General features: G+C 37.3%; 1 protein-coding gene across 1 annotated transcript in view; it reads right to left on the bottom strand.

Moving 5' to 3' along the window:
- Positions 1-24,148, bottom strand: part of LOC145259645 (uncharacterized) — a 195,932-nt gene that overhangs the window by 71,166 nt on the left and 100,618 nt on the right. The window contains exon 6 of the mRNA XM_080117302.1: positions 6,723-6,849. Within this exon, the coding sequence (XP_079973428.1) occupies positions 6,723-6,849 (127 nt within the window). The remainder of the gene's footprint in view (positions 1-6,722; positions 6,850-24,148) is intronic.

Below are 24,148 nucleotides of genomic sequence, written 5' to 3'. Positions count from 1 at the left end.
TCATATATATATATGTATTCATATATATATGTATTCATATATATATGTATTTATATATAGATGTATTCATATATATATGTATTCATATATATATATATATATGTGTATTCATATATATATATATGCATTTTTATTTATATATATATATATATGTATTCATATATATATGTATCCATATATATATGTATTCATATATATATATATATATGTATTCATATAAATATATGTATTCATATAAATATATGTATTCATATATGTATATGTATTCATATATATGTATTTATATATATGTATTCATATATATGTATTTATATATATATATTCATATATATGTATTTATATATATATGTATATTTCTATATATATATGTATTTATATATATGTATTTATATATATATATGTATTTATATATATATGTATTTATATATATATTATGTTTTTATATATAAATTTGTATTCATATATATGTATTCATATATATATATATATATGTATGCATATATATATGTATTCATATATATATGTATTCATATATATATATGCATTCATGTATATATATACATGTGTGTGTGTGTGTGTGTGTGTGTGTGTGTGTGTGTGTGTGTGTGTGTGTGTGTAAGAAAAAAAGGGGAAAAGGTTCAGTTTACTTATGAATCTTAATTTAATCTTTTCGGATCAGACAAAAGACCATATGTCAGGAGAAAAAATGGAGAACGACTGTACCCTAAGTGCGTTTAAATACAGTAAAATTTGGATGTGGCAGTATAATTGTATGGGGCATGATATCTACTAAAGGAACTGGCCTCTTTGTGAGAATTTATGGAAAAGTTCATGCCCGAATGTACAGAGAATTGATTAGAGAACATGTGGTACCTTATCTTTCTAATTCTGATATCTTTATGCAAGACAACGTGTGCCATAAAGCAAAAATAGTTTTAGAAGAGCTAAATAGATCTAATATTTGCGTTATGGATTGGCCAGCTCAGAGCCCCGACCCGAATCCAATTGAAAATGTTTGGAAAATTATTGGTGATAAGATCACAGAAAAAAACCCCAAAAATCTTGATGATTTATAGGAATGTATAAAAACATCCTGGAATATTATTTCACCTATAACATGTGAATGATTTGTTCTGTCTTGCAGCAAAAGATGCCATAGTGTGATTGAAGACAAGGGGATTTTCACTAAATACTGAAAGAATTCTTTATGTTTTCATAATGAATTTCCCTCGTTCATTAACTTTTGGACGCCTGTAATTTAATTAAATTTATTTATATGTAAAAAAAAAAACTAATACGTAATAAAATCAAAAATTTATAAAAAAAATAATTTCTTTAACTACCATTATTTAACATTGGGAAATTCACCAAAAATTGTTTTTTTTTTTTCTTTTTCATTGATAACGTAAGAAGCCATTAAAAAAAAATGATCGATCGTTCCTTAACTTTTGGACGCTACTGCATATGTATATATATGTATATATATATATATGTATGTATATATATGTATGTATTTATATATATATATGTATAATATATATATATATATATATATATATATATATATATATGCATATATATGTATGCATATAATTGTTTGGAGGTAAAGAATTTATATATAGTTTTAAATAAAATAGGCGGAATTTTCTCAAGAGCTCTTTTGGCTATCATCTCATCAGGAGAAAATCGATAGCGTAAAAAATAATATTATGTCGAAACTTTTAAGAGTTCTTATGGGGAAATATTGAATGTTCCAAAAGTACAAGGATAACTAAAATTAAGGTTATTAATGTTTAAAAACGATTAAAATATTAGCACAACGAGGGAAAAATAAAAGCGGTAGAAAAGATTCAAAGTTCCCCAAAGAGAAACAATGCGTTATCTGTTACCTTTTGCCGGCACAAAGAAGGTTTACGCATCGCAATAGAGACAGACTCCAAAATCTTTAAATGGTTTCTGGGGTCCGCTCTATGTAGCACCTCGAACTATTCTTGTTCATATCTATCGGCACAGCACAGGTTGTCAACCAAATGCTGGCCAATAGCAGAGTTCAAGACTGCAGAAGGAGGGAGACTACCAGACCCCATCTTCCCCTGTCTGATCTTCAATTGAACATGCTGGTTTATACGAGTCAAAAGATGCACGGATTTTCGGCGAACATAACCAGCATCGCACTGGCATTTGAATTGATATACAATATTGCTATTTTGGATGTAAGGCAAACTATCCTTGCGAAAAGAAGAAAAACAGGTCTCGTAGTATATACCAAACGGAAGGACACAATAAAAGCAGTCATAAATACTTCTGCAAATCTGTTTGGCAAGTCTGTTACTCTTTTCCCCAATCCACGGTAATTTTAAATAAACCGGGCATTTCAAAGGTCCAAACTTTTTAGAAAATGCAGTCATCAATAAGGTTAACAGGATAACTATTATTGATGAATATTTCGCTAATCTTATCGAGTTCGGCGTCTAATCCCTTTGGCGAACAAATCATGAGGGATCTATGTACCAAAGTATTAATTAAGCCGACCTTACGTGATTCTGGTACAAAAGACAACTAGTTCACATATAGGCCAGTAAATGTCGGCTTTCTATAAATTGTAGCGAGACCTGCTTTTCCTTCTTTTCGCAAGGATAGTTTGCCTGGACCGTCAAAGATGCCAGCTTTCAACTTCTTCATTGTCATTCCTAGAAGAGTAAGTGAAACAGTCACCATTCTTGTCCAAAATTTTGGTGAAATATTTGATTATGCCAAGCTTGATTGGAAGCGATAGGAACAGTATTTAGCATTTGTTCACTAGAGTGTCGTTGATGGCATTCCTTTCTTTGCAAGGCACCAATTCCATCTACACGGGCTAGTCCTGCTTTTTGTGTGCTGAGCACTAATTTTAGGAACATTTCGAGATTTTATAAATTTAAACTGATTCCAATCAAAATTTTACCAACTTTTTCTCAAATGCTCGACACATGTGTACACGTGAATAAAAACATAAAAAACGACATCAGTCCATTGTTCAACAACTAGACCTGATTAAGCCAAAACGATGTCATTTTTGGATTCAACGCGGTAGATTCGTCCTACATCAGTAGAAAAAACGCAGACAACAGATTTGTTGGTGATTAGTGTAACAGAAAAATCAGAATATATTTAATGTTTAACTCTGTTTCCATGACGACACATGGTGGATTTATCGAGTGCAAATTATTCTCGAACGGAATTTAAATAAAATAACCGATTTCTCATGCGCTAAAATTAAACCAAATAATAGATTAACAAATAAATGGAAACACAATAAAATGAATATAAGAAATAAACGCGAAAATGATATAATGGCGACAATGATGAGGAAACCTTATGCGTAACTCTATTTCTGCTTCACAGCTCAGCTATTCCAACTTCCGTTTCCATTTTACGGTATTTTCCTTTTTAGCAACATTCTTTGGTTCCTTTCTATTTGAAAGAGGGATGATATTCTTGAAATATTAAAGACTTCACCTCCCTGTTATCTCAAACTGAGGAAGTTGATTCTTTTTTACACATTTTTTCTTACCTTATTTTCCCTTTGTCATATTTTAGTCACATTCCATATTATATTATATTTTCTCTCAGATGTTTTTTTGAAAAAAATTGCTTTAAATTTATTTCTTAATTGTTTAAAGTGCCTAATTTTTTAAATACTTATTTGTTTTTATTATTTTATATTTTTAAAAGGATTCTTTAAAAGTATTTTATTTTTTATCTTTTATTATCTTTTATTGCTCTCCTCATTTTTCTTCTCCATCACATTATCTCCACGCGAATTATTTCCATTTCTAATTAGAATGTTTTTAAATCGTTATTGTTTTTTTACATATATATATTAGGATAATGCCGACTTTTTCTTCTCTTCTCCTAAGTATCATTTAGCTTCGAAATGCCAGGACCCAAAAAGTTTCCTATCCCCTTTCTGTAACCATTATTGGCTTGATAGTATAATAAAGCTTCTGTGTAATTTTACTATTTACCCTCGTAAATCATTCTTATTTTTGGCGCTTGAATCCGTAAGAGTTTTTTTCATCCTTATAGATGTGTCTTTTGATCGAAAATTTATTTTCAGCTTAATTTTATTACCATATATAGTGAGAGAGAGGGAGGGAGGGAGGGAAATAGAGACACAGAGAGAGATGACCTTTATTTTGTTTGATATTTTTCTCATTATTATTTCTGTGGCAGTTAATAAACAAAGAAAGAGAGCCAGAAGTGTGAGTGATAGAAAGCGCGCAAAGAATACACAGCAAGAGAGGGTTAAAGTAAAAAATATTTACCTTCATCATTTTTGGGAGCAACTGAAAATAATCAAAGACACTTATAGAAAATAGCAATATATATTTTTCTTTAGCGAAAACTGCAGAAAACACAAATATACTTAGTAAAATCAAAATGTATAAAATAAATATAATACAGCTGAATTGAATAATTCATACAATAAACACTAAATAACCATAAAAGAGGAAATATGGGTAAAGAAATAATTAAACGTTTTCTAATTGGTGAAAATTTTATTGGTGAAAATTTTATTGGTGAAAATTTTATTGGTGAAAATTTTATTGGTGAAAATCTTATTGGTGAAAATTTTATTGGTGAAAATTTTATTGGTTAAAATTTTATTGGTGAAAATTTTATTGGTGAAAATTTTATTGGTTAAAATTTTATTGGTTAAAATTTTATTGGTTAAAATTTTATTGGTGAAAATTTTATTGGTGAAAATTTTATTGGTGAAAATTTTATTGGTGAAAATTTTATTGGTGAAAATCTTATTGGTGAAAATTTTATTGCTGAAAATCTTATTGGTGAAAATTTTATTGGTGAAAATTTTATTGGTGAAAATCTTATTGGTGAAAATTTTATTGGTGAAAATTTTATTGGTGAAAATTTTATTGGTGAAAATTTTATCGGTGAAAATTTTATTGGTGAAAATCTTATTGGTGAAAATTTTATTGGTGAAAATCTTATTGGTGAAAATCTTATTGGTGAAAATTTTATTGGTGAAAATTTTATTGGTGAAAATCTTATTGCTGAAAATTTTATTGCTGAAAATCTTATTGCTGAAAATTTTATTGGTGAAAATCTTATTGGTGAAAATTTTATTGCTGAAAATCTTATTGGTGAAAATTTTATTGCTGAAAATTTTATTGCTGAAAATTTTATTGGTGAAAATCTTATTGGTGAAAATCTTATTGGTGAAAATTTTATTGGTGAAAATCTTATTGGTGAAAATTTTATTGGTGAAAATTTTATTGGTGAAAATCTTATTGCTGAAAATTTTATTGGTGAAAATCTTATTGGTGAAAATTTTATTGGTGAAAATCTTATTGGTGAAAATTTTATTGGTGAAAATCTTATTGGTGAAAATTTTATTGGTGAAAATTTTATTGGTGAAAATCTTATTGGTGAAAATTTTATTGCTGAAAATTTTATTGGTGAAAATCTTATTGCTGAAAATTTTATTGGTGAAAATCTTATTGGTGAAAATTTTATTGGTGAAAATCTTATTGGTGAAAATTTTATTGGTGAAAATCTTATTGGTGAAAATTTTATTGCTGAAAATTTTATTGCTGAAAATTTTATTGGTGAAAATCTTATTGGTGAAAATCTTATTGGTGAAAATCTTATTGGTGAAAATTTTATTGGTGAAAATCTTATTGGTGAAAATTTTATTGGTGAAAATCTTATTGGTGAAAATTTTATTGGTGAAAATTTTATTGGTTAAAATTTTATTGGTTAAAATTTTATTGGTGAAAATCTTATTGGTGAAAATTTTATTGGTGAAAATTTTATTGGTTTGATAAACAAATCCATTTGTATAACACTTCCTCTTTAAATGATTACTTGACTAAATTTTCTTTTACCCCATTCTCTATTTGACTGGAGCAAATCTGTCGGTGGACAATTGAAGATTTGGCCGATAACAATGGTGATATGGCGATATTGTCGGATTCCAAAGTAGTTGGTCTCTAGCGATAGAATCGGGATTGGTTAGTCATATCCTACGATTTGTCACAAGACCGACAAAACTGATAGCCACTACGAATACATCGGTATGACATTTTCAATTTTGATGGTTACATTTGGCCGATTTCTATTAAATCAATCCAAACTGGATATATCATTCTTTACCTACTTGTTAATATATACTGGAAATCGAATTGCCCGTTTTTATAAACAAAACTGAAAATTATTGCATATTTGTGAGTGTAAAATGCAAAATATAAAATTATATTGTAAAAAAAAACGAAATATAATGTCTTTTTGATGTGCATTTTGTATGAATATCCGCACGAATAATATATTCTATGTTATGTAATATACTTTGTATTTAGGAAACCAACTTTGTTGGAATTTTTTATTGTCGTTTGTTTTTGTATTAGCCGCTCTATTGTTAGCTGCTGCAGTAATTAATATTACTTAATACAGCGTACGATGTAAAACACAGAGTGATTCTAGTATCTTATTTTTGCTACGGTGTGCTGAGTCGATGGAAGACGATTTATTGCTATGTGGGTTGCTCTTACTTCTACAACAAAATTTGTAAACAAAGACAAAACAGAAAATATGAGAATCATTGAATGAAAACGACAAAAAAATGTCTAATTTGTGATAGTAGATATCAATATTCGAACTGAAGTGCATTTATTGTACAATGTGCAATGAAATGAAAGAACGAAGGTTGATGAACTAACCGGTACTGTAAATCGAGTTGGCCCAGACTCCACCACAAATGTCCACTTTGTTTGCACACTTCATATGGCAGTTGGTCGCTCGAGGAGACAGGTCATATCGAGAACCACAGAAACACTGATCTCCATGCTAAAATAATTAACAAAATTAATACTTTAATATTAACGACTGGCACAACGTCATTACTTGAAAGAAAAGCACATATATAAATCTATTTTTTAAAAAAAGATTGTATCCATTTTAATAATAATAATGATAATAATAATTATTATAATAATAATAATAATAATAATAATAATAATAATAATAATAATAATAATAATAATAATAATAATAATAATAACTAGTTCATACCTGCTTTGTTGATGCACTGCCTTGGTATGACAATTTTTTACGTTTACTTTGTTTCTACTGCTTGTACCAAACGAAATATTCATGTTGAGAAAAATAATGTGATACTTAGTATTTGCAAGACATAGTAAGTAATCACGTTGAATGTATTTACATATTGATTTTATTGGCGAAAACTTTAGAAATTGTGATTTTTTAGTCAAGAATACATGTGAAGCATTACAATACGATTAGCTTTTCAAAATATTGGTGATTTTAGATGCTTTAACAAGTTTTTCTTTATCGTTTTACATTCTACCTTTATCAATTACGCATTTTGTATATTTTCTAAGCATGTGTATATTTTCTGGGCATGTGTATATTTCCTGGGCATGTGTATATTTCCTGGGCATGTGTATATTTTCTGGGCATGTGTATATTTCCTGGGCATGAGTATATTTCCTGGGCATGTGTATATTTCCTGGGCATGTGTATATTTTCTGGGCATGTGTATATTTCCTGGGCATGTGTATATTTTCTGAGCATGTGTATATTTCCTGGACATGTGTATATTTTCTGAGCATGTGCATATTTTCTGGACATGTGTGTATTTATCTGGTATTTGGACAAATATGAGCATAATATTTTTCGCGTTTATACGCCGGTTCTTATCATTTATTATCATTTATTATCCTTTATGCGTCCTCTTGGTTTTCTCCCGGACGTTAGTGTTTAATATGTTATCCTATAAACACAAATTACATCAATATTATAAGTTTAATATTTTTATATACACATTTACATAATAATTACACACATATATATATATATATATATATATATATATATATATATATATATATATGTATGAGAGATAGAGAGAAAGAAAGAGAGATAGACATAGGAAGAAGACCGCGAGGAGTAGAATAAGCAATACAGCTAGTTTTAAATTAATTTTAATGTTTTTTTTTGGGGGGGGGTATTGCACAGATTCGATGGCACACTATACATGGTATTTATATTAATATAGATTTCGTTTGTCTATTCGTCTGTCTGTCTGTCACACTAATTTAGAAATAGAATATATTATATTAATAGTAAATACAGGGTAGAACAATAAAATTGTCGTTTTTTTATAGAAACGACATGATTCCATTTCCGTTTGATGGATACCGGATTTCTTTTTGTTTCCGACCATCTACTAGCTGGCCAGTTGTGTACAAATCCCCAGAGTGATAGAAGTCTTCTATTATGTCTGAAAGTGACACGATGCTCAACGGTCGAGATCCCAGAATCCATGTTCTCTACCGATCCAAGTCATGACAACAGGATCATTACCAGCACTCTTAAAATGCGAATCCGGACGGTTCAACGCTTGAGGGTACAGTTCAACGCATCAGTCGACCTCTTCGAGGTGGTGGAGCGGATGCCCAAGGCCAAGGACACCGCCAGGAAGACCCGGACCAAGGATAGCATCGAGATGATTCAGGCAATCATTGATGGAATTTCCAAGCGACTTATTCGGCAGATTGCCAGAGATTTAGACATCGCACACACAACTGTGAATGCATGTGTAAAAGCGGGCTTAAAGTGTAGGTCCTACAGGCGCCAGACAAGCCAGATCTTAACTGAGAAGACAAATAACGTCCATTAGGTTGTTCAACAAACTGAAGCATCCCAGGAAGCTAAACATGTTCTGGTTCTTTTCATACGAATGTACCAGGTGTATATCGCTGGATTGCCACGAATAGCAGGGACGGGCCCAGATGATGATGAAAACAAAGTTTCCAGTCACGATTATGGTCTTTGGTGTAGTTTTAAGTGAGGGCAACATTATGCCATCTCACATCTTCGAAGTCGGCTTCAAAGACAACATCAAGGTGTACCTGGATGTGCTGAAGAGTGTGGTGATCCCCTAGTACAATCAGCTGGTCACTGGCAAACTCTGGGTATGGCAGCAGGACTCAGCGCCGCCTCACTAGTCCAAACAGACTCAGGTTTGGCTTAAATTCATACAAATCGGATCGTAAAATAAATAAATTAAAAAAGAAAACATGATTTATATGCCTTCCACCCGAAATTATAAAACCAACGGTACACTTATGTTAACTCACGTATTTTTTAGAATAGATATTCCGACATTCATAATGACCTGTTCACTAGTGTAGGTGGTCAAACGTTTTGGATGGCGAGGCAGATTTTGCTGAGCTGACAGAAGAAATGATAACGTTTTCAAGAAATAATGAGCACATGTTACGTATGTTGAGAACGCTGTATAAAATAAATAATTAAAATCACCACCTAAATGCTAATATTTAATTTTTAAAAATATTATGTTCATTTTACTGTATTTTCTTTAGAAAATATATCCCCCATCCATACTGATTCTTTTATTACACACACACACACACACACACATATATATATATATATATATATATATATATATATATATATATATATATATATGTACTAGCAAAAGTACCCGTCGTTGACTGGGTTCAAAAACAGCCTACAGAAAATGAACTCTGATTTATGAAAGTATGATAGGTTATGAAAAGGAAGGGTTGTAAAGAGATAGCTTCGAATTTGGGGGCATCAAAACAAAAGCAAAATATGATGAAAGTAAAAATAAAATAGATAAACCCCATAATTTATTATACTATACCTTTTCACACTGAAACACTTATCACAATATTCTGTGGATCTATATTAAAAAACCTTGTTAAACTTTGTGACATATTTTCATTCCATGGAGGTCAGGCGCGAACGAACACCCCATAATTTTATTATACCATATTTCATCAAACTGAACCATAATTATCAAAGTATGCTTACGCAAATAGATATGGAAAGTCTTTATTAAAGTTTGTGCCTATTTCCATTCTATGGAGGTCAGGCGCGAACATAGAGCCCACAATTTTATTATACCATCCCTATTTAAGTAAAAACATACTTATCAAAGTATTATTATGTACATCTATATCAAAAACACTTGTAAACTTTTTTTTTTAATTTTTTAATTTTTTTTATTTCCATACTTTGTGGACCAGGCGCGAACGGAGACCCCACAATTTTAATGAATCACCGTTCTGCCAGATCAAACATATCCATTCCTGTGTCGCGATACATATTCTATCATTATATGTGATCAGTTTTCTATAATAGTCAACCATATAGGAGCCTATTAGTGACCAGACACACACACAGACTTTCAGCTTTATATATATATATATATATATATATATTACTGTAGATGTATATATGTGCATGTTTAACACTGAAATTAACAGGAAATAGTAATCATATACAAAGATGGCTTATAACGAGTATTTCTTTAGTTTGAATTGATGAATAACGCATACAGAAGTTGGAAAGTTGAAATGCAAGATGTTCATTTCATCTTGCCAACATATTTCATTGCATGAATTGATTTATTGCTTCAAATGGTTTAATTTTTAATCTGTACTTATCTGTTGAGTTAGCTCAAACAATAAGGAACGCGACTTTAGTGTAAGATGATAAAACAGCTGGAGTCTTCTAGCTGATAGCACTCAAATTATCTTATTTAACTTTTGAAATCAATACAATATATATATATATATATATATATATATATATATATACTGTGTAAGCAAAAACAAGACTTCAAAACAAGGTGTTGGTGGCAACAAAAAGTGTATTTCAATTTACGTTACAATTGTTTCCATGTTCAGTTCGACAATTTCAAGCATTATGTCGTTTGAAAATTTTCAAAACCAGCATTTCTTCAGACTTTATGAATAAGCACACTTTTGGCAATGGAACATTTTTTAAGAAAAGGAAGGAAGGGGGAATCCCTAGCTAGAAAGGCATGCGAGAAACATCCACCTTTGTTGGGGTTACGGAAAATCCCATTTAAATATCAATATATCGCCTAATTTTCGTATCCTTATTTAAGAGCAGTGTCATGACAAGTTGCTACAGAGAGCCCTTAGCCATTAAAAATTTTTTTTTTAATATATCTCCCATTCATTATGTTCCTAAATTAGATCTTGTTATTTCTTTGTTACCCAATACATAACACTGAAATTAACAGGAAATAGTAATCATATACAAAGATGGCTTATAACGAGTATTTCTCATATATATAATGTGGTTGAGTTCCTTTTTCATAGGTTCCAAAACGGCGGAGTCTATCCATTGCAAAATTAACATGAAGCTAATTTATATGCCTTGCAGTGTTCTTCGATAAGTTTTGTATAACACTTCATCTAATAAATATCGAAAATCGGGAAAATCCGATCTTAAAAATAGCTTTTCTTTATTATACATAAAATAATTTTTTATAGTGAAATATTTTACGTTACACCGGTCAAGGAAGATAATAAAATTTCAGCAAATGATGAGTCAGCAAATTTATTATAATCTGTAGATACAGCTTAGTGGAAGATGATTTAACTACATATCGAATGATCCCCTGTTTAGGCTCGGGTGTACCTCATCATTTTATTTATTTTTTGATTAATGAATCCAATTTACGATTAAAAGAAAAGGTACCATTAAAAATCATTGCAAATCATTTCTTCGTGTGCATATTTTAAAACAAAACATTAATCCGAAGTGACTTTTCTAGAGTAGTCATCGTCAAGCCCAAATAGTAGGTGATGTTATATTGTAAACCAACACAGACGGAATTTGATGAACGACATCATTATTTTTTTTTTACTATTTAGTCCACCAGGCAAATTATTTCTCGTAATCTATATAATTAAAAATAGAGGATTGATTCTATAATGCATATGCACATTGCATGGATTAAAATATAATGTTTAAACGTATTTTATGATCGGGCAACGCCGGGCGTCCGGCTAGTATATATATATATATATATATATATATATATATATATATATATATATATATATATTATTTCCACAGCCAGACAACGTCGCATCTCACAGGAGAAATGGCAGCCAACAAACCGGAAGTCCAAGACTCGAGTTACGCCTTCATTTTGGCTCATTTTGGGCTCAGTAGTAAGACACATCCAAACTCGGGATTTGAAACTCGAGCCTCTTGCATGCGAGGCGAGGACTCTACTAACTGAGCAAACACGCCACACATACAAGAAAGACACAGATCAAGCAAACCGCGGCGAAATCGATTGAACCTACCTCGCACCGAACAAGACACGTGGTCATCACAAGCAACCGATGCCATCACGACACACTAACCTAACGAGCAATCAGCAATAGAATCTTCAGAATGTGTTCCACAGCCAGACAATGTCGTAGCTCAGGTTTTCCTCGAAAGTAATCAGTCAATTATTACCGTGTTGTTGTTACTGAGATCGTGCTAACTGGTAACTGCGCGTAAGAACTCTGTTTGCTTATTTATTTATTTATTTATTATTATTATTATTATTTGTTGTTGTTGTTGTTGTGGGGCAATCACCCTCCAAATGGACTGCTCTATCCATTATATAAACCATAGACCTTTTTGATCCCAGGTGTGGATTAAACACCAGAGCGACCGATGTTAAACACAGAGTTAAAGATTTTGGCCAAGATCTTAGCAAATCGTCTGCAGGTTGTTTTACATCGTCTCATAAGTCCCGAACAGACGTGTTCTGTTAAGGGCCGGACGATTCAAGATAATTTGCACGCGATACGCTTGATCATAGAGAAAGTCGACACAGAAGCCGCGCTTATCAATTTAGATCAGTCCAAAGCATTCGATAGGGTGGACCATCGTTACCTAGGGGCTGTTCTTTGCTCGGCTGGGTTTGGACCCCAGTTTCGCTCATGGATTCGCCTCTTGTATGCTAACCCCGGTGCTATGGTGGAGGTGAATGGGGTGAGATCGAAGCCCTTCAGGTTAACAAGATCTATCCGTCAAGGTTGTCCGTTATCACCCATGCTGTATGTAATCGCGCTTGAGCCCTTTTTGCGCCAGCTTAGGGTGAATCCGGTCCTTCGCGGGATTACTTTGCCAGGTGGTTCTACCCCAGTAAAATATACCGCCTATGCCGACGACGTGACTGTGCTTGTAACGAGCAATGCCGAGATTAGAGTCGTCGACATGGAAACAAGACGGTATGCACAGGTAACAGGGGCCATAATAAACCACGTTAAGTCTATTGGCTTACGTGTTGGTGCCTGGAGGGGAACGCCCCTTCAGGGGCCCTTTGGCTGGACTGATGGGCCCTGCAAGCTACTCGGCGTCTGGTTTGGCCCCGACCTCCAGCTGGAGAAAAATTGGTCGGAAGTGTTGAAAGCGGCCAAGACCACAGCTCATTTGTGGTCTTTGAGAAATCTAACTTTAAAGGGTCGGGCGGAGGTATGCAATACTCATATCTACCCCCTGATCCTATACCGTCTATCAGTGCTTCCACTCCCGAAGTCCTCACTACTTGAACTAGTGCGTGCTCTTTTCGCGTTCTTATGGCGCGGGAAGCAAGCCATGGTTGCTCGGGAGATCTGTTGCCTGAATCCGTCTGAAGGCGGTCTGGGTATGCCGAATATCAAAATACGTAGACACACTCTAAGGCTGATATACCTAGACCGAATGTGTACACCTGACTTAGGGAACGGTGTCTTCTGGATGGAAGACACTAAGAAAGCTCGGCTTTGGAGAGTGTGCATTCGGCTGAGGGGGAGGCACGCAGGAGGCCCCGAAACGAATGCCATTTCTATCGCGAGTGTCGACAGGCGTTGAAGTTCCTTCAACGGGTGAATGAAAGCCTATCTGACACCCGGCTGTTGTCTCGCAAAGCGCTATATAGGGTTTTAGTGAGGGGATCTGTCCGAGACGAAAAGATTGAGGAGTTCGGTTTCACGAATGAGGAGCGTCGCTCGATGTGGACTTGGGCGCCCGGGATGAGCTGTTTCGATAACTACGAGGCATCGCTCACCTGGCTGGTAATCCGATATGCCCTCTGGGTTCACAAAAAACTTTTCATAGCGGGTTTTACAATGACACCTAGTTGTGTCCGATGCGGAGAATGGGAGGAAGACCTAAGCCATGCTTTCTTCCGCTGCGCTATCGTTCGACCGTTATGTGAGTTAGTTGAGAGCTTCACGGTTCGCATACTGAACGGGCGTTTTTTTGTGCTGGATGCGGTTTCCCCGTGCTGCAATTGGGCGCCGAGTATGAAGAAAGAGGAACGTTATGTTTTTCTGTGTTTGCTAGCTGTTATGAGAGGCGTGATTTGGTCGACACGACAGAAGGAGGTTTACGGAGATGAGACCTTCACTGCTCCCCAGCTTGTTCTCATGTTCAAGCATCGGTTGAAAATGCGAATTAAGCTGGAGAAGGTGAAAATCACTCCTGTGAATTTCAACGAAAGGTGGGTGAAAGCTTCGCGACTGTGTAGAGTGACTGGAGCTGGCCTTGAATTCGTTTCTGATTTGATTTAGGTCAAAAAGGATTTTGGGTATCCTGAACTAACAAGACATCAGTATCGGACCGATTAGTTTAGTATGGGTTAGTTAGGCTTTATTGTTTGATTTTTTAACTTAGCTAGAGTATGTATGTGTTCATCGTCCCAGTCCCTCTTTTAGTTTGCCCTTGTCCCCCCCTTTTTTTCCCCAACCTTAGGGTCGATAACCCCCATTCCCGACCCCAATTAGGTGACGGATGGACTGCTTTGTCAGTGATGCAGGTCGTCTTTGTGGTGTTTATTCAATAAAGTCAGTTTTCGTGTGGACCTGCGTCTTTTCGACTGACAAAGCTTTCTATCTGCCACAATTAGTAGTGGGGGGCTCTTTTACTAACTACTACTTTTTCATTGTAAATATTTCATTCTTTTTGTATATAAAATTTTTAGCCCCAACCCACCCACATCATGTATATATCATTTTTCGGGTTATAATTAGGATTCCCATAGAGTGATTCTGGTATTCTGGTGAAAGAGTCTAGTTAAGTTAACTTTATGTTAGATAGGTCCACATTAACCCCCCCCCCCCTATTTTTGGCCTTGTGCCACATTTTGTGTATATTTATGCAAATAAATATTAACACCAGAGCGACCGATCGTCACGTTGGTTTGTTATTTTTCCTGCGATTGTTTTACATATATTTATTATTATTGCCGTGTTAAATTTGTTTTATTTGTTAAAGTTGTTATTGCTGTTATCTTCCTGCTGTTATTTTTGAACGGGACTTTTACCTTATTTTTTTATTATTTTTTTTATTTATTTATTTTTTCCCCCTCTCTAACCCGTTGGCCATGGCGTCCGCCAGCAATGTGCCGTCGGAAGAGGACAAAAGTGGCGAACAAAAGAATGGGTGGGCAAAACCACCCAAAGTTAAAATAGACGTTAACAACTTTTTAACGGAAGCAAGGAAATGTTTGCAATATGTTACAGAAACAGGAGTTACGTTAGAAGCACCACGGTTACAGGAATTTGCCAAGAAAACGATCTCACTTTTTGTGGTAGATCGCAAGACCAAAAAATTGATCAGGTCAACTAAGGAAACTGTAACTAAATTACTGGCAACGGCAGGAATGCGTGCGGATCGTGTAACGAAATGCAGAGGCTACAATACCTGGGCCGCCCTGTTTAAAACAGAAGAAGAATGCGTCGCACTAACTAAAAAAGAAATCATTACACAAGAATACATTTTAAGAATGGAGTACCTAGGACGGAGGAGAACGACTGTTTCGATTTTCGAAGTGCCAGGGGCGGTCCCAGGTGAATATCTAGCTGCCTACCTCCTGAAATTCGGTGATATTACTGGTATAGAGGTGGACCAGTACAACGGAGTCTGGTCCTACGACATCCTTTTAAACAAAGAAGCTTTCCTCGAAATACCCTACTTCCTGGAAGCGGGAGCTGAAAAACTCCCCATTGTGGTCACAGGGAGGAGGCCGACCTGCTGGATTTGTAGTGAAGTAGGTCACTTAACCTACACCTGTCCGAAAAAGACCAAAACAAATGTGACAAACACAGAAACCCTAAAGAGGTGATTGTTGGGCATCTCGAACCTGAGGCTAGAACGCCAAATATAAGCGAAAAAATTGAAGTGATTAAAGAAATCACAACAGAAGAATTCGAAAAAAAATTCAACTCCGAGATGGAATCGCCTAAAAAGAGAGAATGGACACCGGATCCGTTTTCTAAATCGCCTCGTAAAACGTACGCGGATAAACTGACCAAAGAGCAGATATTAGACATTAGGACCAGTAAAAACCCGGGGGGCAACAAGTTTAAGGCCCTGCTAAAAATAAAGGACTCGCTTGATGAAAAGCGCAAGCAAAGCGAGAAAAAAAAAGAAAAAGAAAAAGAAAAAATATTAGATTTCCCCGAATCTCTCTTCCCCGAAAAGCCTGCCCCTCCTCCAAAAGAGAAAAGATCACCCCGTAAAGCGCCACCCCTCTCTCCCGCAAACGTACCAAAAAGAGACCCAAAGTTGACAACCCTAGGCTCCCCATCCAAAAAGACCCCTAAACCGTCCCATAAACCGTCTCCATTCTGCTCCCCAAACAATACACCCCAAAACTCCCCCCCGCTTCCCCTATGAAAATTGACATGCCCCCTCCTCCATCACCTCGCCCTTCTACTTCTGAAAAGAAAAGACAAAGAAGTCCCTCCGTGGAAAAAGACCCAAAAAAGAAAAGACCCCCTTTTTTTCAGGGCAAAGACGTGTGTAAGATCACGGCTAATATAGAGACCATATCCAAAAATCACGTTAGAAAAGACTACCGAAACCTCTACGCGGTGAAGCAGATAAGCAAACTGGACATTACAAACCCAGAAAATTTTCCTAATGCCAAAAGACTTTTAACTGTGGTCAGAAGTCGTGAAGAGGCCAAAGGAGTTTGGACTATGCTGGAGGAAGCAAACTCTGCTTTTAATATCATTCCTCCAGCAGCCTTTTTTAGCGACTCCGACATACTTAAAATGGAGAAACTATGTGTTGGACGGGTCCCCATAAAAATCCACCCTTCACTTTATAGAGCGATTAAGTTAACATTTCCTCTAGACATCGGTGGTCTGTCCCCTGATGGGGCCATCACTAATGAGATGACCTCAGGATCATTGGGGACAGCTGTCGGTGTCTTGGCACCGTCCATGTTTGTTAAGGATACCCAACCCTAGATAGATCACAATGGCTTTAAGGTTAGCTACTTTGAATGTCCGAGGGTTGAGGGACGCCTCTCGTAAACTTCGAGTTGCACGCGACCTTCAACGCCTCGGGGTGGATATATGCTGTGTACAGGAAACGCACTTCATTCCCAGTGATTATCAGGGTGTGCTGCTTAGAGACTTTCAGCTCTATTCAGCACATTTTGATTCCCACTCGAGGGGTGTTTCCTGGCTAGTTAGACGCACTCTTGATGCTTCGTGTGACCCAGTCTATGCTGATCCAGAGGGAAGAGTGCACGTGCTGGATGTTACCGTAAAGGATGTGGCATTTCGATTTATTGGGGTTTATGCTCCCAATAGCCATGGCGAGAGGGTTTCCTTTTTTCGGGGGGGGGGGATTGAGCCCTTCATGAATTCGTCTCGGCGGATAGTTTTAGCGGGAGACTGGAACGCGGTCCTGGATCCCGATTTAGATCGCGGGGGTAATACTTCAAGGGCTACTAACCAGAACCGGGATGCTAAGGCGTTTCGAGACTTTATTGACAAGTTTGATCTTGTCGATAAATTTCGAAACGAAAAGCCCGGGGATGTAGTTTGGACTTGGACAGGTAGACGCGGCTCCGATCCGGTGCAACTTTCGAGTTACATCGATCGGTTCTTAGTTAAGAGAGTCGACTTAGGGCTTTTAGACTATCCAAGTTTTCATAACATAGTTTATTCGGACCATAGGTTAGTCCGGGTTCGGGTAAACTTAGATAGCGTTAAACCTAGGATGGCTAGTTACTGGAAGTTCAACACGTCGTTGTTCGACGTGAAGGGCTTCCGGGAACAGCTTTTACTAACAATACAGAGGGAATTGACGGGAGCCATTATCGGGAATAAGTGGTGGGGAAAGCTTAAACAAGTAATTAGGTCCTTCGCTGCTGATTTTAGTCATCGACTCAATCTTAATTCTAGAGCAGCGAAAGCGGCACTAGATGATAGATTAAAAAGGGCGGTGGAGGAGGGGGATAGTGATAGTTATGCTTTAATTAAGGCTGAACTGGACTCCCTGGATAACAGGAAGGACCAGGGTCTAGTAGTTAGGGCTAGGTTAAAAAGAGTGCCGAACGAGGCAACAAACATGGCCGCGTCAATGCGTGCGGAGGAGCGTCGACGTGCGACTGATCGACACATCGCCAGTGTCACATTGCCGGACGGACGAACCGTAACATCAAATGATGGAATCCTGGAGGGTTTTCGAGCTCATTTGCAGGAGCTTTTTACCATGGAGCCCGGTCTGGAGATTGAACAGTTTGACACGTATTTAGCTGACTTTTCTCGCCTTGAAGCGACCGAAGCAGCTACGTGTGAAGGTAGCATAAAAGAGGAAGAAGTCCTTGAGGCTCTGAAACAAGTCGGGCTAGACAGGACCCCTGGGATTGATGGTCTGCCTTACGAGGTGTACTTGAGGCTGTCGCCCATTTTTATTCCTTTGCTGGCCACACTCTTCAACTCCTGGTTTAGGAACGGGTCTATACCTCAGTACTTTACCAGGGGAATCATTAAATTGCTTCGCAAAGATAAAAATGGAGGAGATGGGATTAGCAATTTCCGGCCCTTAACGATGTTAAACACAGAGTTAAAGATTTTGGCCAAGATCTTAGCAAATCGTCTGCAGGTTGTTTTACATCGTCTCATAAGTCCCGAACAGACGTGTTCTGTTAAGGGCCGGACGATTCAAGATAATTTGCACGCGATACGCTTGATCATAGAGAAAGTCGACACAGAAGCCGCGCTTATCAATTTAGATCAGTCCAAAGCATTCGATAGGGTGGACCATCGTTACCTAGGGGCTGTTCTTTGCTCGGCTGGGTTTGGACCCCAGTTTCGCTCATGGATTCGCCTCTTGTATGCTAACCCCGGTGCTATGGTGGAGGTGAATGGGGTGAGATCGAAGCTCTTCAGGTTAACAAGATCTATCCGTCAAGGTTGTCCGTTATCACCCATGCTGTATGTCATCGCGCTTGAGCCCTTTTTGCGCCAGCTTAGGGTGAATCCGGTCCTTCGCGGGATTACTTTGCCAGGTGGTTCTACCCCAGTAAAATATACCGCCTATGCCGACGACGTGACTGTGCTTGTAACGAGCAATGCCGAGATTAGAGTCGTCGACATGGAAACAAGACAGTATGCACAGGTAACAGGGGCCATAATAAACCACGTTAAGTCTATTGGCTTACGTGTTGGTGCCTGGAGGGGAACGCCCCTTCAGGGGCCCTTTGGCTGGACTGATGGGCCCTGCAAGCTACTCGGCGTCTGGTTTGGCCCCGACCTCCAGCTGGAGAAAAATTGGTCGGAAGTGTTGAAAGCGGTCAAGACCACAGCTCATTTGTGGTCTTTGAGAAATCTTACTTTAAAGGGTCGGGCGGAGGTATGCAATACTCATATCTACCCCCTGATCCTATACCGTCTATCAGTGCTTCCACTCCCGAAGTCCTCACTACTTGAACTAGTGCGTGCTCTTTTCGCGTTCTTATGGCGCGGAAAGCAAGCCATGGTTGCTCGGGAGATCTGTTGCCTGAATCCGTCTGAAGACGGTCTGGGTATGCCGAATATCAAAATACGTAGACACACTCTAAGGCTGATATACCTAGACCGAATGTGTACACCTGACTTAGGGAACGGTGTCTTCTGGATGGAAGACACTAAGAAAGCCTTTCCGGCTTTGGAGAGTGTGCATTCGGCTGAGGGAGAGGCACGCAGGAGGCCCCGAAACGAATGCCATTTCTATCGCGAGTGTCGACAGGCGTTGAAGTTCCTTCAACGGGTGAATGAAAGCCTCTCTGACACCCGGCTGTTGTCTCGCAAAGCGCTATATAGGGTTTTAGTGAGGGGATCTGTCCGAGACGAAAAGATTGAGGAGTTCGGTTTCACGAATGAGGAGCGTCGCTCGATGTGGCCTTGGGCGCCCGGGATGAGCTGTTTCGATAACTACGAGGCATCGCTCACCTGGCTGGTAATCCGAGATGCCCTCTGGGTTCACAAAAAACTTTTCATAGCGGGTTTTACAATGACACCTAGTTGTGTCCGATGCGGAGAATGGGAGGAAGACCTAAGCCATGCTTTCTTCCGCTGCGCTATCGTTCGACCGTTATGTGAGTTAGTTGAGAGCTTCACGGTTCGCATACTGAACGGGCGTTTTTTTGTGCTGGATGCGGTTTCCCCGTGCTGCAATTGGGCGCCGAGTATGAAGAAAGAGGAACGTTATGTTTTTCTGTGTTTGCTAGCTGTTATGAGAGGCGTGATTTGGTCGACACGACAGAAGGAGGTTTACGGAGATGAGACCTTCACTGCTCCCCAGCTTGTTCTCATGTTCAAGCATCGGTTGAAAATGCGAATTAAGCTGGAGAAGGTGAAAATCACTCCTGTGAATTTCAACGAAAGGTGGGTGAAAGCTTCGCGACTGTGTAGAGTGACTGGAGCTGGCCTTGAATTCGTTTCTGATTTGATTTAGGTCAAAAAGGATTTTGGGTATCCTGAACTAACAAGACATCAGTATCGGACCGATTAGTTTAGTATGGGTTAGTTAGGCTTTATTGTTTGATTTTTTAACTTAGCTAGAGTATGTATGTGTTCATCGTCCCAGTCCCTCTTTTAGTTTGCCCTTGTCCCCCCCTTTTTTCCCCCACCTTAGGTTCGATAACCCCATTTCCGACCCCAATTAGGTGACGGATGGACTGCTTTGTCAGTGATGCAGGTCGTCTTTGTGGTGTTTATTCAATAAAGTCAGTTTTCGTGTGGACCTGCGTCTTTTCGACTGACAAAGCTTTCTATCTGCCACAATTAGTAGTGGGGGGCTCTTTTACTAACTACTATTTTTTCATTGTAAATATTTCATTCTTTTTGTATATAAAATTTTTAGCCCCCCCCCCACATCATGTATATATCATTTTTCGGGTTATAATTAGGATTCCCATAGAGTGATTCTGGTATTCTGGTGAAAGAGTCTAGTTAAGTTAACTTTATGTTAGATAGGTCCACATTAACCCCCCCTATTTTTGGCCTTGTGCCACATTTTGTGTATATTTATGCAAATAAATATTAACACCAGAGCGACCCTTGCCTGCTCGGTGGTATTTACTACTCTTTTCAGTTGTAACCTTTTTACGTTGTTGTTCCAGTAATACATTGTTTAAACTCTATTCCGTTGTTTTGTTTTCTTTGTGGCGTATTGCAAACCATAACATTGGCGACATTGGATTCGGAGAACGTACTGACGTTTAAAAACAGTGTTCTAAAATACTAAACACTGACGACATTGGATTCAAGGAGCATACTAAAATCGAAACCAGTAACGACATTGAAAAAAAATACTCGCGTTGAAATAGTATTCTAAAAATACTAACGACGTCGGACTCAAATGTTATCAAGCCTAAGGAAGTGTCTAACATAACACTTGCAACTGAAAGGTTCACGGTAACTAAAAAATAGACCATTACGGAAAAAAGAGTTGAAAAGAAAAGAGTTTGTCACGACTTTCAAAGATAGCGCTGTACTTTTTGAAAAGAAAATGCTTCGTCGCGACTTAGAAAGGTAAATTTTTATACTTTTGGAAAAAGAATTCGTCACTTGTGGTTTTCGCTGCTAAAATCGGGTGTTATTTATTATAAAACGTCTCTTTTCCATAAGCGTTGCAGATGTTTGAATTTGGTAAAAGACGATAATGACGATTTTGCCACCTACGCAAGTGTAGTGAACAAACACTGTGATGACTTTAAGTTGTCTGAACTAACAGCAGACAATTTTAAATGTTTTGTGTTTGTGCAAGGATTAACATCGGGAAAAGATGCGGAAATGAACCGAACTTAACACTTCGAAAATTGACTGAGGATTGTCAAAAAGTAGAAATTATAAAAAAAGATGCAAGAAATATCGAAGCAGGCATCGCGAATATAAAAAACTAACTAAGAAAAAAAACGTCGAAATGGCACACAGATACTAACCACCGAAACTCAGAAAAACTAAAAGCACAGAGCGCTTGTTTCAGATGTGGTGGAATACATTGGGTAAGGGATTGCCCATTTTTAACAAAAAGATGCCATTTATGCAATAAGATCGATCATAAAAGTGTCCACTGTAGGAAAACTCAGAATAGAATCGTGTACGTAAAACCAGAACTAAGGACGTCGTAGATGAAAATGTGCGCAAATATGTAACGGTTAACATTTTCGTCAAGGCTATTAAATTCCAATTAGACAGTGAATCGGATCTTTCAATAATAAATCTCAAAACGTGGAAAATATTACGAAAGCCGACTATGTTAAAATCTAACAGAACGGCGACGGCCGTTAATGGTACAAAAATTCATTTTGAAGGTGAATTAATCACAAACGTATTTACTCCTGGTCTGGGGAGATGTACAAAAATGGCCGCAGATTTTAAGTTGAAACATGGCACACAACGGTGTTTATAAAAAAACGTAATGTCCCGTTCGCTTTCCTGAACAAAATAAATCAGGAACTAGACAGATTAGAAAGCATCGGTATACTGGCTAAAATTTAATATAGTGAGTGGGCTGCTCCGGCAGTTTACGTAAAGAAAAGGTCCGAGGAAATACGCGTTTGCGCCGACTTCGCGACCGGACTCAACGGGTTCTTGAAGATTTTCACTATCCATTACCTAGTCCAGAAGAAGTGTTCACGAAATTAAATGGCGTCAAGTTTTTTTCTAAGATCGATCTAAGCGACGCTTACCTACAGATTCCGGTAAACGACAAAAGCGCTAACCGCCACTGTATTAACACTCATCGGGATTTGTACAGATACGAAAGACTCGCGTTTGGTATCAAGGTGGCACCCGCAATATTCCAGCAAGTAATGGATACTATGCTGCCCGGCTTGGACACTGCAATCGCATATCTTGATGACATTATCATAGCGAGTAAAAGCAGGGAAGGACATGAAAAACATATCAGACAAGTATTCAGTCGAATACAAGATTATGGACTTAAGATCAAAGCAGATAAATGCAGGTTCTTTTTACAAACAATTAAATACCTCGGTTAAATAATCGATAAAGATGGCAGACGCCCAGATCCAGATAGGGCGACCGCTATTAAAGAAATGCCGGCACCAGTAAACATAACTCAATTGCAGAGTTTTTTTAAGTTTGGCAAATTATTACCAGGAGTTCATCCCAAATATGCACAAATTGTGTGCACCACTTAATGAATTGCTGAAAAAGGATAAGGCTTGGGAGTGGCCAGAAGATTGCCAGACATCATTCCAAGGAATAAAAAGAATCCTAACTTCAAAACTATTCCTAGCGCATTTCAACCGACGCTAGTCAATATGGCGTTGGGGCGTGTATGCTACATCGAATGCCGGATGGCTCGAAACAGCCTATTGTTTTCGCATCACGGACTCTCTTGCCAGCGGAAAAGAATTATTCTCAGATCGAGAAAGAGGCCCTAGGAATTATATTTGTAGTTTCAAAATTCCACCGGTTCTTGTACGGAAGACATTTTTTTCTACAAACCGACCATAAGCCGTTGATATCCATTTTTGGATCAAAAAGGACTTCCAACATTCACTGCGAACCGACTATTAAGATGGGGAACTATTCTGCTGAACTATAATTTTACAATTCAATTTCTTCCCTCAAAACAACTAGCCCATGCAGACAGTCTATCGGGACTAATTCCTGCCAAAATGGAACCTCTTGAAGATTCAGTAATCGCGGCACTGCGTATAATAGTGATGTAAAAATTATGATAAACAATATTATCCGCGAACTGCCGGTCACACTTCAGGAAATTAAGTCAGAATCCCTAAATGATAAACTACGAAGCACTGGGTGACACCAGTTCAGACATTTTTTCCGATTGCGACGAAATACTGTTATACTGTGAAAGGGTTGTCATCTCCCAAACCCTTCAAAAACGAATACTCAGGGATTTTCACATGAGGCATCCAGGAATAAACAGAATGAAAAGCCTAATGAGAAGTTTTATTTATTGCCAGCAATGGACCAAGATATTATCGACA

This window comes from Euprymna scolopes, chromosome 35, assembly GCF_053919585.1.
Source record: "Euprymna scolopes isolate OS-2025 chromosome 35, ASM5391958v1, whole genome shotgun sequence".
NCBI classification, from domain to species: Eukaryota; Metazoa; Mollusca; class Cephalopoda; order Sepiida; family Sepiolidae; genus Euprymna; species Euprymna scolopes.
Note: the sequence above shows the minus strand (reverse complement) of the source record. Positions and strands in the feature narration are given on the sequence as shown.